The 15,322-nt window shown below is 43.1% G+C and overlaps 1 protein-coding gene across 6 annotated transcripts in view; it reads right to left on the reverse strand.

The window, feature by feature from the left end:
- Positions 1-15,322, reverse strand: part of LOC110497375 (lipopolysaccharide-responsive and beige-like anchor protein) — a 328,302-nt gene that overhangs the window by 249,612 nt on the left and 63,368 nt on the right. For 5 of the 6 annotated variants that reach the window (XM_036954299.1, XM_036954302.1, XM_036954301.1 and 2 more), the window contains exons 12-22: positions 14,876-14,984; positions 14,274-14,426; positions 13,457-13,625; positions 12,996-13,075; positions 12,789-12,851; positions 11,778-11,875; positions 10,853-10,945; positions 9,122-9,230; positions 8,078-8,159; positions 5,432-5,555; positions 4,416-4,608 (exon numbers count right to left, since the gene is read on the reverse strand). In XM_036954299.1, coding sequence (XP_036810194.1) covers positions 4,416-4,608; positions 5,432-5,555; positions 8,078-8,159; positions 9,122-9,230; positions 10,853-10,945; positions 11,778-11,875; positions 12,789-12,851; positions 12,996-13,075; positions 13,457-13,625; positions 14,274-14,426; positions 14,876-14,984 — 1,273 coding nt within the window. Of the gene's footprint in view, positions 1-4,415; positions 4,609-5,301; positions 5,353-5,431; positions 5,556-8,077; positions 8,160-9,121; positions 9,231-10,852; positions 10,946-11,777; positions 11,876-12,788; positions 12,852-12,995; positions 13,076-13,456; positions 13,626-14,273; positions 14,427-14,875; positions 14,985-15,322 lie in introns of those variants that run through there. The other variant, XM_036954303.1, reaches the window with a different exon arrangement.

Here is a 15,322-nt window from a genome sequence, read left to right on the forward strand (position 1 = left end):
TGTGTGTGTGTGTGTGTGTGTAGCCCTGGTCAATGTTCTCCATGTCCTGTACTTCCCTCTCCTTTGTGGAGTTGTCGATGTGTCCATCTCTGCATTAAGGCTGAACAATAGAGAGAGTCTAGAGGCTACATCTCAACATGTTGAGTCTCAATACTGGAAGGCTTTGTACTGTGGATCCATACTCCCTTGTGTCTTGTGAACTGCTGCTAGTAGAGAACTAGCGTCCACATTAGAGTAAACACACAGTTTGTAATGTGTACAAGCGGCTATTGATCTAATAAAAGGCTACAAATAGACATGATTCAAACAGGACGAGATATCTGAAAGCCTCATCTGGCTTCTTCTGCTTCACAAGCACTCCTGCACTAATGTCTCTTCGTCTGTTAATGTCTGATGTCATCATTTCCACAAGGTGGATGCTACAGAGAAGCTGACTGTTGACGCTAGAAGGATACGGAGTCCTTCACACACTGATGACTGATTTAGAAATCTTCCTCAAATCCAACTCATTTGTGTGCAGAGCTGGGAGAAAGGCATCGTGTGTGTGTGTGTGTGTGTGTGTGTGTGTGTGTGTCAGCACGACCTGCAGAAACATCTGCCTGGTCTGCTCACACTGCGGCACAAAACCTGCTGCTGCTCTGGCTCAGATAAAGGACACACACATTTGTGTACACACATGGGCGCGCACACACACACTGGCATATTTGTTCATTCATACAGAAAGGTGTGCATTCATCATACTTTTCTTACACATGTGCACTCACCCCACACAACCAACAGTTACACACAGGCGTGACCTTTGACTGCACACACACACACAGGATCTGCCAGACGGTCATACATGTCCAGTTGCAACTAAAGTCACCCAGCAGGTCCCAGTGGTCCAATCACATCATTTCATATTATCCCAGGTGACCATTCAGGAGTCTGCAGCAGACTACAGGGACATCTGGAAGCCACCTGAACTGGTGTCATCTAGACTAGTGCTGCTTTAGCTCAGTCTGGGCAGGCAAGGAAATATGGAAGAGATTTCTGTAAATCTCCCTCTATCGCCCCCATGTTAAGTATACTGTAGTACAGTTCATTTAACCCACTACTGTAAATACAGTAGTGCTGTAAATACTGATGGAGGATGAAAACCCAAACCAAAGTATTACTTGTTATTACTGCATTTACTTGTTATTACTGCATTGTCGGAACTAGAAGCACAAGCATTTCGCTACACTCGCATTAACATCTGCTAACCATGTGTATGTGACAAATAAAATTTGATTTGATTTGATTTGATTTGATTTGAACCCGGTCTTCTCCACCACTGTCGTGTACAGGTTTGGTCATTAGGATTCAAAAGAGGCTAGAAGTGAAATGTCTAGTATCACCTTATTTAACCAGAATTATAGATTTGAAAAGAGCAGGAAGAATACATTAGGCAGAGGTGATTTCACTGTAATAATGTACAGTGGGGCAAAAAAGTATTTAGTCAGCCACCAATTGTGCAAGTTCTCCCACTTAAAAAGATGAGAGGCCTGTAATTGCCAACAATGACCTCTGTCATTGCCAACAAAGGGTATATAACAAAGAGATAAACTATAACATTGAGATAAACTTTTGTTATTGACCAAATACTTATTTTCCACCATAATTTGCAAATAAATTCATGATAAATCCTACAATGTGATTTTCTGGATTTTTTCCCTCATTTTGTCTGTCATAGTTGGTGTACCTATGATGAAAATTACAGGCCTCTCTCATCTTTTTAAGTGGGAGAACTTGCACAATTGGTGGCTGACTAAATACTTTATTGCCCCACTGTAAGTAATAAATCAGTGATAGAGGAGTCAGTGTTCATGTAATAAGAAATCATATGACTTAAAAACACAACGTTATTTTTGTGGGAAACGTATAAATTAAAATTCACATAAGAAACAGAGGCACTTCTTTTCAATTGCGTAATATACACAATGTGTTCCAAACTGCAAATAAAACATGAAATGGATAGAGGCTTAGATGCATAGCAGAAGGTGTGTGTATACAGTATGTAGATACTTCTGAATGCGTGTCTGTATTTATCAGGATGCTCCCGGTGGGCTGGTTAAATTGATGAGGCCTTGTTTCTCTGATTGTTGAGGTGCAGCTCAGGATGAATATTCAATGTGTTCAGAATAGGCTTTCTAGAAACCTCAGAGCGAAGGAGGAGACAATGTGTGTGGGTAGAGGGAGAGAGTGGTAGACACACACACACACACACACACACACACACCCTGCAGCCGTGGGAGGAGAGAGCAACAGTGACAAACAGCTCTGGTGCTACAGAGGTGGCAGGAAATCTATCAAACCGGACAATAAAATTGCAATTGAGTTTCTCCAGGATTTTTTTTATAGCAAATGCTGTATCTGGATGGCTAGCGCCCGCCGCACCTCCTCAATTCAAAGACTGCATGGGACCCTCTGTGTGTGTGTGTGTGTGTGTGTGTGTGTGTGTGGTGCTGTTTTTAGATTAGTGCTGGGGCACTGTAAACAGAGCTAAGCAGCGAGAGCATTAATCTTGTGCAATTATGGGAAAGGGCAATTACCATCTGTCCAGTACTGAAGAGAATGATCAATTCCTCTACTCAGTCGCACACATTTCTGCACAGCGGCTGGTATGGCAGTGTCGTAAAGTGAAACTACAGAGCAGTGTGTGATTGTGGCCATGTGCAACGTGCTACAGCAATAAGCTCGGGGCGACACACAACCCTAAACACACAAGGTGTTATTTACAAATAAACACTCACTTTGGGTTTATTTTGTACTGCACAGGACTGATGTCAATTGGACAAGCCTATGACTTTTAACATGTGTCTTCGCATCCGCTCCCAGCTCATTTAAAAGGGTAATGTTTCTGCAAAACTATTCTTTCATATACAATATATCAATAAATATGTGAAGAATCATTCATGGTGTGCTTTCATGGAAAAATGACATTTCTTAAAGGTCTCGTGAATAAATGCTGTGTATTTACTGCTACAGTCTACAGTGTAGAAAGCAATCATCGTGATTTGATGTTTAAGCTTGTGTAAAACTCTGAAGTGAAATAGTCCCTATCATTTGTCTATGAACAGCTTTAGTACAAAATGACATCACAAAAAGGAAATGACTGAAAAATGCCTGTCACGATAAGACACTTAAAGTCCCAAGGCAAAAATGCAGAAACGGCAGCAGAACCATTTGGAACAGTCTAGCCAGAATTGGCGGTGATGTCATTTTGTAGCTTTCTTTGGGTTTTTTTCCCCACGTCTACACAACTACATATTAACTCAGCACTGTCCTTACCAATGATATGAGAAATCCTTCAGTCACATATGATAGTGGATACAAAGTTATTTTTTCGCATACAACCTTTAGGCTGGGTACACACGGACAGGGTTGAGGTGGGGTATGTAAATGTTGAGGTCAAGAGCTTTTGGTCTCGCAAATACTGTGCAACCAAGCCAACCAACTTCAGTCCTGAGAAGGAGAGAGACAGTGCCAAATGGTGTAACTGTGCCCCCTAGTGGCCGTTATCCATCACTACATCCTCAGAACTCCATAGACGTCCACCTCAACACAAAAATAGCCTAGTATCCCTCAACCAACCTTCAATCTGCCAAGCTTTATAAACCACCCACACCGCAATCCGACGCCGACCAAATTACTTCACTGCCTTGGAACCTGGCTCCGTAATCCAATATCAACAATTCATTTTTAAAAACAGCCTTTTTTTAAAAATTGAGTTTCTGAAATAAGAAGAGCCGGCCGTTTATGTTTAACTAAAGAGTGGGAACTCAATACATAAATAAATGACTAGAAGGGATGGAAGAGGAAAAAGAACGGATTCCATTAAGCCAGCACACTGCCGTTTTCACATCATAATCAGCACAAGATATCCACCAGGCTGGATCTGACGGGCACCGAGAGAGAGGCACTTCTCTGTAAGTCAGTCACTATTAATCTATGAGTGGGTCATTGAGGCTAGGAGGGATCTTTGGACATTTCCTCTGAGACTGTTATTATGTCAGGATCAAACTTAAAACATGGAAGCCCCTGACTGGTTGGATAGAGAGTTGAGATAGATCTTGACGGCTGAGCGCCCTGGAGAAGCTGAGGTAGGAGAAAGGGCAGCGAGGTGAGTGGAGTCTAATTTCAGTGTGCTAAAGAAAGAGAGAGAAAGTAAGAGGAGCGTGAATGAGAGCGGGGGAGAATGTGTGTGTGTTCACAAAATAATGAAAAAGAGAAAATGACGTAGTTAAAAAGAGAAGAGAGAACAAATAGATTGGAAGAGCAAGAGAAAGAGTCGACAATCCACAGAGACGTATAGAAACCTATCCAGAAGCCCTGGTGCTCTCCGTGAGACAGAGTTTGGTTGACCGTCTGACGGGGTTAATGAGCTCTCTGACCTTGGAGTGGGTGATGGACAGGGTGTCCACCCACACGCGCCAGCCGCCCCACTCGTACTTGATGGCGTGGTAGAGCAGGATGCGGAAGATGGCGTACACCATCTCAGTGACCTTCTGCTCCTCGCTGCTCTTGGGGTTGATGAAGCACAGAGAGAGCATCCAATCCTGCCACACCGAGCACTGCAGCAGGCTCCTGATAGACACACACAAACACACACAGATATGAGCGCTCCGAAGACTCAGTACTGTATGTGCGTGCATACACACAAACATTTGAAAACAATCCTACATACACAGCACACTCATGTAGTGTAAAGATACACAATATCACACATCTTCAAAACATCCTGTACTCTGAGCATATGAAGGACAAAGCTTGTTGGCCTCACTGCAGTAAAGCCCCAGCACGGCGCCAGCATGAAGAACTGGGAGATGTAATCGGACAGGGGATATATGCCAGGAAAACGTCCTGAACTCAACCAGAGGGCTGTACTGAAGTGATATTGGTGCCGACCTGGGTTCAAATAGTATTTGTTTCCTTTCAAATACTCCCTAGAGTGGATTGATTGCGCTTGATAGAGGTTGCCTGGCGCAACTGAACCAATGGAATAGTCGCAAAACTGCAAAGCTCCGCCCACCTGGCACTCCAGGGGCTCAAGCAAACCCTGAAAGTATTTGAATGATTTCAAATTCTATTTGAACCCAGGTCTTGTTTAGTGGTAGTCTATTGCAGAGTAGTCCACTCCGGGGCTGAGTCGTTCCTTAACTCCTGTTATTGAACAGATGATGATCATGTCTGACAGGAAGACCCTGTCGTAGTGTGCTATGTAGTGTACTAGAATGTGGTGTACTTGGTAGTACACTTCAGGGCTGAGACGTTCCTTACCTCCTGTTCTCTTTGCTGTTATTGAACAGTTTGATCATGTCTGACAGGAAGACCCTGTCGTAGTGTGCTATGTAGTGTACTAGAATGTGGTGTACTTGGTAGTACACTTCAGGGCTGAGACGTTCCTTACCTCCTGTTATCTTTGCTGTTATTGAACAGTTTGATCATGTCTGACAGGAAGACCCTGCGCACCTCCATGCTCTCTGGGGAGAGGGGAGAGTTCTTCAGCAGGGCAGCGATCACCTTCAGGACCTCTGTCAAAACACAGGAAAACACGTTCTGTTAATGCCCCGTTACGGTGTCTGACACGGTTTAGTACACACAGACCCACTACTTTCCCTGCAGGGTTACTGACTCGGGTCGTACAGAACAGACGGTCAGCAGAGGAATGCAGAGAACAGACTGTTGTCTGTCATAGTATCATTTCTTCATTAAAATAAGAAGTTGTTAATACTGATTCCCCAAATAAGAAATGATTAAGCAAGAGACAGAATCTGAGAATTCATTTAAATAAATGAATCAATTTAAATAAATTCTGATTGCTTTGAAAGTAGTATGAAAATTGTGACATGCTACAATACTGATTTTAAAACATTTAAAAATATCTTAATATTGATACTGAATAATACCATTTTACTCCCTATGAGTGATTCAAATTGTGTATCCTAAATAGCAAAAAAATAAGGGATTTTTCAAATGAACACACTTTCCAAGAAAACAAATCAATTGCAGAGGGAGTAAGAGTCAGACCACAATTCAACAACACAATCAGACAATTCATCTCAACATGTGTGAATCATTGTGTCACAAGCCATCTTGATTTCACTGTCGGCAGACACCTCAACATCTATGTGGTGGAAACGATCAAACAGAGTTTGATATTGTTTCAACTCAGAGATGTGTGTGTGTGTGTGTGTGTGTGTGTTTGTTTGTGTACCACGCCTGCCAGAGTCCTATGCAGGCTTCCTGGAACCCTTTCTTTAGTTAACCTAAAGAGACTGGCTGTTTAGATGAATTATATAGACTATGTCAGTGTCCATTTAGCTCGAGTCAGGAAGGGGGGGGGGGGGGGTTATGATCTCACTTTGTCGTCTTGGACCTTGGTGGTAACCGATGGTAACCAACAAGGACCCCTCGCAGCCCAGACGTTTGTTGTTTCTATACGCCTTAGTCAATCAAATTATGATTCACTGAACTCTCACTGCCAGAAAATGACCTCTGCATGTTACTGGGGGATGGAGAGATGTGAGTATGGGGTCTTTTTTCCCCCCATTTGGTTTTGGGTTCTTTCCATGGAGTTAATTTAAGGGAAACGGTACTTCCTTAGTTTGTTTGATTCGCTCTGACGTTACTAAAGACTGCAATCAGGCCCATTTTGAGGCTTCAGAGCAGATAACATCAAGAAGAGAACGCAGGCAGCTACAGTAAAGGAGAAACAGACTCCATGGTGCTCCCATGGTTCAGAACTCCCATAAAGTGTGTTCAGTTCACATGCAAAAAGCACATAGTCTCTATTTTACACTGCACACGACTGGATGCCTTTACCACAATAAAGGGCCTTTGCTAATCAATGTGTGACTATGAGATGTGTAACACACTCACACACACACACACAAATGAGGCTAAACTGTACGATTAGAGCAGGGTTCAAGTAAACCTCGGTTGTGATTTCAGCCTGACTCAGTTCTTTTCCCCCTCTCCGCCACAGCTGGGGAAGTTGATTCTCCCACATATGAAAAGGTTTTGAGAGCTGGCATGTGAAATTAAGAGGTAAGTAATGGTCTGAAAATACTAGACGAGGACAGGATGAGACAAGTACATTGATCAAAGCAATGAGGTTGCTATGAGCTTGTTACGTTGCATCAAACAGAAACTAAGCATGGACGTTGTCCCTCTTAATGAGGCATGTATATGAAAATATGCCACTGGTAGTAAAGGGAAACATCTCTGGGAGTATTACTTTAAATGACTGTATGTGTACATTATCAGAATATTAAAAAGATAAACATCAAATGAGAAACCCTTTGCAGAAGACAGGACCATTATTCAAACCATTTTAAATGTTTCTAATTGCCCAGAAAAACAGTACATTTGTCTGTGCGATACATTTTGAACTATGAATTCCTGTTCCTCTAAACTCTTATTAAAAACACCACATAATGCAATAGTATATCAACTTAATGAAATATTAAGTTGCCATGTAAGCTTGTTGCGTCATTTCCCGGACGGGATCAAATACCTACTTTTGAAAAATGACAGTTGAGTTTCTAAAGTAGGAAAAGGCTTCTTATTAACATGATATAATGCCGCAGGGCCCGGTGTTGATTTCATGAGGTCTTTAACGATGCACTCATTTCATTCAGTTCCACTTCAGCTGTTGTGTGAACATCAACTGAATAAAACGGATATTTCACAACTTTAATTTGCTGTGAAACATTATTTTAAAAAAATGTACTATCACAATATCATTTCATTACGTAGCTTTTTTTTCTCTCAATAGCTACTCGTCTTGATTATTTTTTCAAAAAAACGATGGACTTAAAAAGTACCAGCTGAATCTTATAGCCCAACACGGCCACTATTAGCCTAATCGTATATGATCACATACCGTTTGAGTAGTATAGTTTTTTAGCCTCAATTTATGCTCCACATTTGTTGGCCAGTATATAACACTGGCAGCGGCCGTAAGGGAGAGGAGGCTCTCTAGGTCTGGTCAAGCATGCAGCGGTAGGTAAAGGTGATTTATTTAGTGGTGGGATGCCGAGGGGTGACTCACGCGGGTTGACAATCTTCACATTGGAGTCGGGGTCCGGATGCTGTTTATGGATCACTTGAGTGCAGATCTGCTCGGTCAGGATCTACGGAGAAGGAGAGAGAGAAAGAAGAGACGAGGGGAGAAAAGGGAGAAATAGAGGAGAGCCATAAACACTTTTATGTGAATCTATAGCTCATAGTAACAGCACCAAGAAGTACATGAGTTCCACATTGCAATTCCACAGTCACACGTAGTCAATTCAACCAGGATCTGCACAGAAAAGGGAGAAATGAGATTTACATAAACACTTTTCTGCATCTATAGCTCATACTAACAGCACCAGGGAAGAGGTACATTGGGCCATACAGAAATCCACATATGTTCACCAAGTCTTTACAAAAGAAATACGTAACAAGAATCAGGGACGAATCGAAGACAACAATATCTCACAGTAACAGCAGAGGAGGAATACATGAAATTCCCCCAGTGTCTCCTGACAATCCCATATATTTACAAGGTCAGATTCAATGATTCCTGTGGAGTTTAATATAGTGTGCATTAATGTCCATCAAAAGTCTTGGTATGCCATTATAACATAGATACATTAACACAAATGACCATCATTTGAGTTAAGTTATTACCAATGGGTAATAATAGAACATTCTGATTCAAAACAGACTGAAATGTTTTCAGCAGGGATATGCTATTCAGGTCCAGACAGAAGGAGAATAGCTAGAGCTGACGCAGGCCACAGGAAAACTAGTTTAACTACACGTTCTATACAACTTAATCAAACAAACTATAAAAGTGTTAAATAACTCAGAAAACACTTCTAATCTAAATAATGTCTTCTCAGAATGAATTCATGTGTAATCAGTGCATGTATAATTGAACTAATACAGTGATGGAAATCATCAGCCAATGCAAATACAAAATGGAGGGCAGTTAGTATTAGGATTTATGGGGGAGGCAGAGAAAATAGCTTCGTATGTCAACTACTGCATTTTCTTATAGACTCTCCTACACATACACGGCAAGGAAGAGACGAGGGAGGGACTAACTGACCTCGAAGAGCACGTTGTAGGTTGTCATGCTGAACTGGTTGGAGTGCAGCATCAATCGCTCGTTGAGCAGGGAGAAGAGCCCGTGACCCAGCATGACCTCTGACTTCCTCCTGGAACAAAGGTCAAGGGTCAAACGGTCAGTGAGTATCCATTGACATTTGGTACCAGCGCATTGATCACTGTATCCACAGTGTATCGTGTTGCACTTAATTACATGCAAACATTTTACCTAGACAGTTAACTATAAATTCACAAAAGCATTACTTGGCACCATTGTATGGTATAGCAAGCAATGTTTCCAAAATGTTGGGCAGTACATATTCCATTTTGGGTTGTCGGTCAAGGACTGGTTGAGGACAGACAAGGAAAATTCCCGAAGCCATAGGGTGAGTCACGGACTATGAATGTTAGTGAACCGCCGCTTGGGTAAGTTTACCAGTGCAACAGAACACATTTGAACACAGCTGAAAGACATGGAAAAAAAGCAACCCTGCAGAGGCCTGTCAGGACCTTTCAAAGACAAGTATCCCTCAGAGCTTTCATCTCTGAGTATCACTCATCTGTACATATTCTGGGATGATGAAGCTAGTATTAGTCAGACTGTCTCAGACTTTCTCTCTCAGGCCCCCCTTCCAGCATTAGGGAACGTCCTCTACACACGCACGCATGCCCACGTCGATTTCTAAGGGCACAAGTACTGTTTATGACAAACTGTTCGGGCACCTCTTGTTGGCGGAGAGAAAATGTTGCAAATTTAAAGAGTATTTCCTGCAATATGACTTTTTTTTCATGGGGTGCAGAGCAAATGTGGCAGGTTTAAAGCATGTCCAATGTGTTTTTATGTAATATTTCTGTGACTCAGACATTACAACAACATCTATGGGCTAAAAAACCTAGATAAAAAATGTTAGCTGACATGGGCTAGTTGATCTGGACATTTCTGACAAGCTTGTGCATTCTACTATTCCAACTTTCAAGAGAAAGTTGGACTGTGTTCCTGTAACAACAACAAAAAGAGTGAAATTTTTTTCTTTTTTTGGTGGGGGGGGGGGGGGGGGGGCACTGAGGATGAGGCTAGAGCTGAAGATGATGATGGGGATGAGGATGACGCTGGGGGCTGGGGAATATGTACTACCACTGATCAAAAGTTTGGGAGATCAAAAAGGAATCAGTAGAATTGGAAATAGAGCCTCAATGAGACCTGCACTGTATTTCATCCTGGGTTGTTTTCTTTTGACTCTGACATCTTAATTGGTCGCTGAACCAAAGGAGGCTTACGAGTGGCTAATTTGTTATCTAAAACACTTCTACACAACTAGAGGCAATTTACTTTCCAGAGAGAAATAGAAGGGGCTTTAATACCAGCTATTCATTTTACTACAGTACACAGGCTGAACGAGGATTAGATATCGACCTCCACCTGAATGAGACCCTTTTCTCTGTAGATACTCATCTCCATGATGGGATTGGCTCTTAGAAATATATAACTGAGGAGAGGCCATTTTGAATTGAAAACCCTTTTGGCTGCCTGAAGGTAAATGACTATAGAATAGGAATAATTACATAAATGACTGAGCCTAACTGAGTCCTTCTTTAATCTGGATCAAATGTGCTTTTAATGTCCACGGCAGAATTGAGTGATTTTATGTGACCAAACGTGCGGACAATTCTTAATAATATCCTACAGACAAGAGTACAAGGTAAGTGACAGCAACATATTAGTTGTTCTTACTTAGCGGGCAAGTGTTTGAGGAAGTAGCCCAAGACTTTGAGTGCCTGAACTCTGATTCCTTCACTGTTGGAAGCCAGCAGCTTGTAAATGGCCCTGTACAGAAACAAAGACAAACACACAAATAACAAATGTCTAATTTTTTATCACATTTAACAGTTTCTCAAATTATAAAACCTAAAATAGTGTATCAGAACCAAACATTTACAGAATCACATCATGACAGATTATATCTGCTTTGTGAACCTACTATACAGCTGTACAGGACATCGACTTCGGTCGTAAAATAGAGGTGGTTGGAGCCTTTATGAGTGGCTAGTAAAATGACAAGGCACCCAAAACGCACGTCAGACAAAGATTTCCAGAAGCCTTTAAAGTGGGCCTATATCAGACACCAGCCCAGACATGCATGGTTGACACACTACATTTAACCCCCTGTGACAGAGAATGCCAACAGGGTGACTAAATAAGCTACATAAATCTTGTGCGCCGTCGTCGCTGAATGTCAATAGTCCTGCAGATAAAGGATCAAATGAAGCCAGTAAACCATCTGTATTGGCCTCGGTGTCATCTGGCTTCATTTTGGCTTCATGAAACACAAACAGAACCACAAGGGCACATCTGATGGCAGCTTAGTCCCTTTATAGCCTCTGGTTAAAAGTAGTGCACTATTATACAGGAAATAGGGTACCGTCTCCGGCACTACAAATGTAACACGGTACCATTTCGACGGCACACACAAAATAGGCTAACATCACAGCGATCTTGTTCTCTGAGGCCGCAGGGCCTGTGGTGGAGTGTGCGCCACCCGTTGCCACGGGAGATGACGTTATAGTTACAGCACCGTCATAGAAGTCAAACGACTGGAACGGGCACTCCCATTGGAGCTCTGTGATGGGCGGCGGGTCATTCTATTCCTGAAGCTCACCGTACTCCGTTGCGCTGATCAAAGGCCTGCACCATGGAGCCGTGATGCTCCGACATCAGAGCCACCAGCAGCTGAAGCACATCCATTAGATTGTCGTCCTGGGAAAATAAATACAGTTGTACTGAATTGAATGAATCAGACCAGGGAGGAGGCCCTGTTGTTAGCATTATTAGCAATATGATAAATAGTGTGTGTGCGCGCGCGCTAATGGGCTCGCAATTAGCATCGCCTTTCACTGTGGAGTCATGCAACCCAACGAGAGATGAATAGTGTGGCTAGTGGGTGTGCTGTTACGCCATGTATCATCATGAAGCAGACACCAAAACACACCCTACTGTACAGACACCCACATGGATGCAGAGTACCCACAAACACAGGAATTGACCATGCAAGTGCAATAATTAACTGTTTATTTTCGCACTAATTATTGATTAATTGGTGACACACAACATCAAAGATCAAACCAGTTTCCATCTTGATTAGCTACGGAAACAGATCATTAGTCGTTGATAACGAATGTTGACGGAATGAATAATACACGGAAACAAGGGAATTATCTGATGAATGAACAATCCACAGAAGACTGCAGAGCTCCTGAAGGAGAGCGGTTAATCCCCTCGTTCCTGCAGGGATCATTCCTGCCTGTTTTACAGCACCATCATTTCTCTATGCATCACTGCAGTGTAAACACAGAGGCTTCTGTGAGCGAGGGCTTGGTGAAACTTGGCAACGGTTAAAAAGAGCCTGGTCGGTTCCCCGGCACAGTGTGATTGGTCTGTCTATCTATAGCAGTGAGGAGAGAGGGTCTGGGAGGCCGGAGCTGTTGGCTTAGAGTGCCACCTAGTGGGCAGTTTTATACCTCAAAACTGTAAAGGAGCATCGAGTAAGGACGAACAGGAATTGACACTGCATGGTGCAGCTGCATACTCGTTTTAACAATAAAGTATCTATGGTATAAAAAGTAGTGCACCGTATAGGACATTATATTTTGCATAATTTTTTAGTTGTCACCTCATGCATGGTGAGCAGGTAGTTGAGAATACTCTGAAGCTCATCTTCCTTCACTCCGTAATCCTGAAAATAGAGAGTACAGAATATAAATCTAACTTTTCACCGATCATAGTTATTGGAGATTAACATTAGGTGCAAAAAGGCGAAATATATATATTATTTTGAATATCAAACGAGATTCTCATTATATACACTTTATAAACTAACCTTCATTATGAGTTGTTTCACAAACAGCAGCAGAAAGGCTCTGAGAGAGTGGATCTCCTTCTGATTGGGTCTCGGACCATCTACACACATAGACACACACGCACACACACGCAGAGATAAAGTCATTAGAGAAGGTCTGTTGTCAAAAGGATTTTATTTAGGACGCGATGCAGAGCGCACAGCTGTAGGTAGACAATACAAAATGTTTATTCTAGGTTTAGCAGACAACATAGAGGTACAAGAAGGACAGGAAAGCACATTCTGCAGGGGACACAAAGGACTGGATGATGGACCCAGGTCCACACAGCAAAAGCAGCGTGCTGCTCATCTTCCATGTCAACACTACAGCAACACTGGTCTAGGGGAGGAGAGGTACCCGTCTGTATCAGTGTGTGTAGAAAAGTGTGTGATAGTGGAAATATGAAAGAGTGCGGTGTGTGTGTGTGTGTGTGTTCTCTTACCGAGGCCCTTGGGCGTGACTCCGCTGCGGTCCTGGGGGTTGACGACCCAGTAGTAGTACTTGAGCGTGTGCATGACCTGCAGTACCGTGCCCACCCTGCGGATGGCGTTGTAGATGGTCACCGTGCTGATGAACTCAGTGGACAGGTAGGTGTACAACACCAACTGCACCTGGGGGGTGAATGCACACACACACACACACACAAACACGTACGTAAGAACACATACAGTCGACTAACCGATGCCCCCGCACATTGACTCTGTACCGGTACCCCCTGTATGTAGCCTCGCTATTGTTATTTTACTACAGCTCTTTAATTATTTGTTACTTCATATATTATTATTAAATATATATATATATTTTTACTTATCTATTTTTTACTGAACACTTATTTTTCTTAAAACTGCATTGTTTGTTAAGGGCTTGTAAGTAAGCATTTCACTGTAAGGTCTACATTCAGCGCATGTGACAAACAACATTTGATTTGATTTGAGGTGAAAAACTGAGCATGAGGTGAGGCAGAAATAAAATTCAATAGCCTAACCGACTGAATGGTGGGCTGTCGCTCTCATGTACTGGAGGAGAGACACAAGGACTAGAGTATGAAAGGATGATGATGGGATGGACAGAGGTGGATGGGTGTGTGTGCCTGTTTACACGTCACATGTGTCTATGCATGTGTGTGTGCCTTCATGTGCCTACCTGCTTGCACAACTGTGTCCTTGACTGTGTGTCACCGTGCATGTGTGTGTCACCGTGCATGCGTCTACCTGCCTGCACATGTGTGTGTTCCTGTGCCAGTACCTCTCCTCTCTTACCTTGGCAGGGGCATGGATCCAGATGGCAGGGTTGAACAGGATGTGGTCACACAGCTGCTTGAGCAGCAGGACGCCGTTCTGCAGGTTGCTGAGGTAACGGGCGAAGGCCAGCACGATGTCCAGGACGGACCGAGTCACATGCACCTTGGAAGACTACAGAGGAGGGAGGAGAGGGAAGGAGCAGAGGACACCCACAGAGAGAAAGGTGAATCAGGTTAACTCTGTGTCTAACAAGCCCACTGTAACCTCTAAATGCAGCTAAGCAATTAGGGCCTTAGATGTAAATAGACATTTAGAGTAACCTGTATACCTGACCAAACACACTCGGACACAATCAACAAGCTACCAGATGTAGGGGCGTTTAGCACTGGTCTCAGAACAGACAAATGCAGTATGGAATTGGAGGGCACAGCACTGAGGCTGAAGGACAGACAGCTCACTATCTGCTCCTCTCTGATGTAATGGACAGAGTGCTGGGAAATCATATTATCCACCTTTCAATTTCAGCACAGAACAGCAATTAGGACAGACGAGAGGAAGACTGCAGAGTGTGAATGTGTCTCTGGCGAGGGGGGTGGTGGTGTGTGTATCACGTCTCTCACCTTCTCCAGGGTATAACCGATGACCAGGAAACCCTTGCAAGCCAGGACCTGCTCTTGCATAGCCACAGAGTTCTTCAGCAGCTCCATCACAAAGGACAGCAAAGTGCAACTGGGGGTGGGGGGGGGAGCGAGAGAGTGGTTAGCTGCTGAGTAAGACTTGCCCCTTACAGGGTATATCCTATAGTAATGGCTAATATAATGAGGGTGTCCCCATTCTACCATTCTGCTGTGAGAACACAATCTATGCAACACCTTCCCCTTGAGGGCAGACAAAAGCCACAGAGCCATGATTGAGAACATTACTCAAGGACTAGGTCACTAATATTCACAGCTGGTATCCAGGTTTAGTGAGTAGGACAAGACAACACCACTCAAGGACTAGGTCACTAATATTCACAGCTGGTATCCAGGTTTAGTGAGTAGGACAAGACAACAACACTGAAAGAC

This window comes from Oncorhynchus mykiss, chromosome 19 (assembly GCF_013265735.2).
Source record: "Oncorhynchus mykiss isolate Arlee chromosome 19, USDA_OmykA_1.1, whole genome shotgun sequence".
Taxonomy (NCBI): domain Eukaryota; kingdom Metazoa; phylum Chordata; class Actinopteri; order Salmoniformes; family Salmonidae; genus Oncorhynchus; species Oncorhynchus mykiss.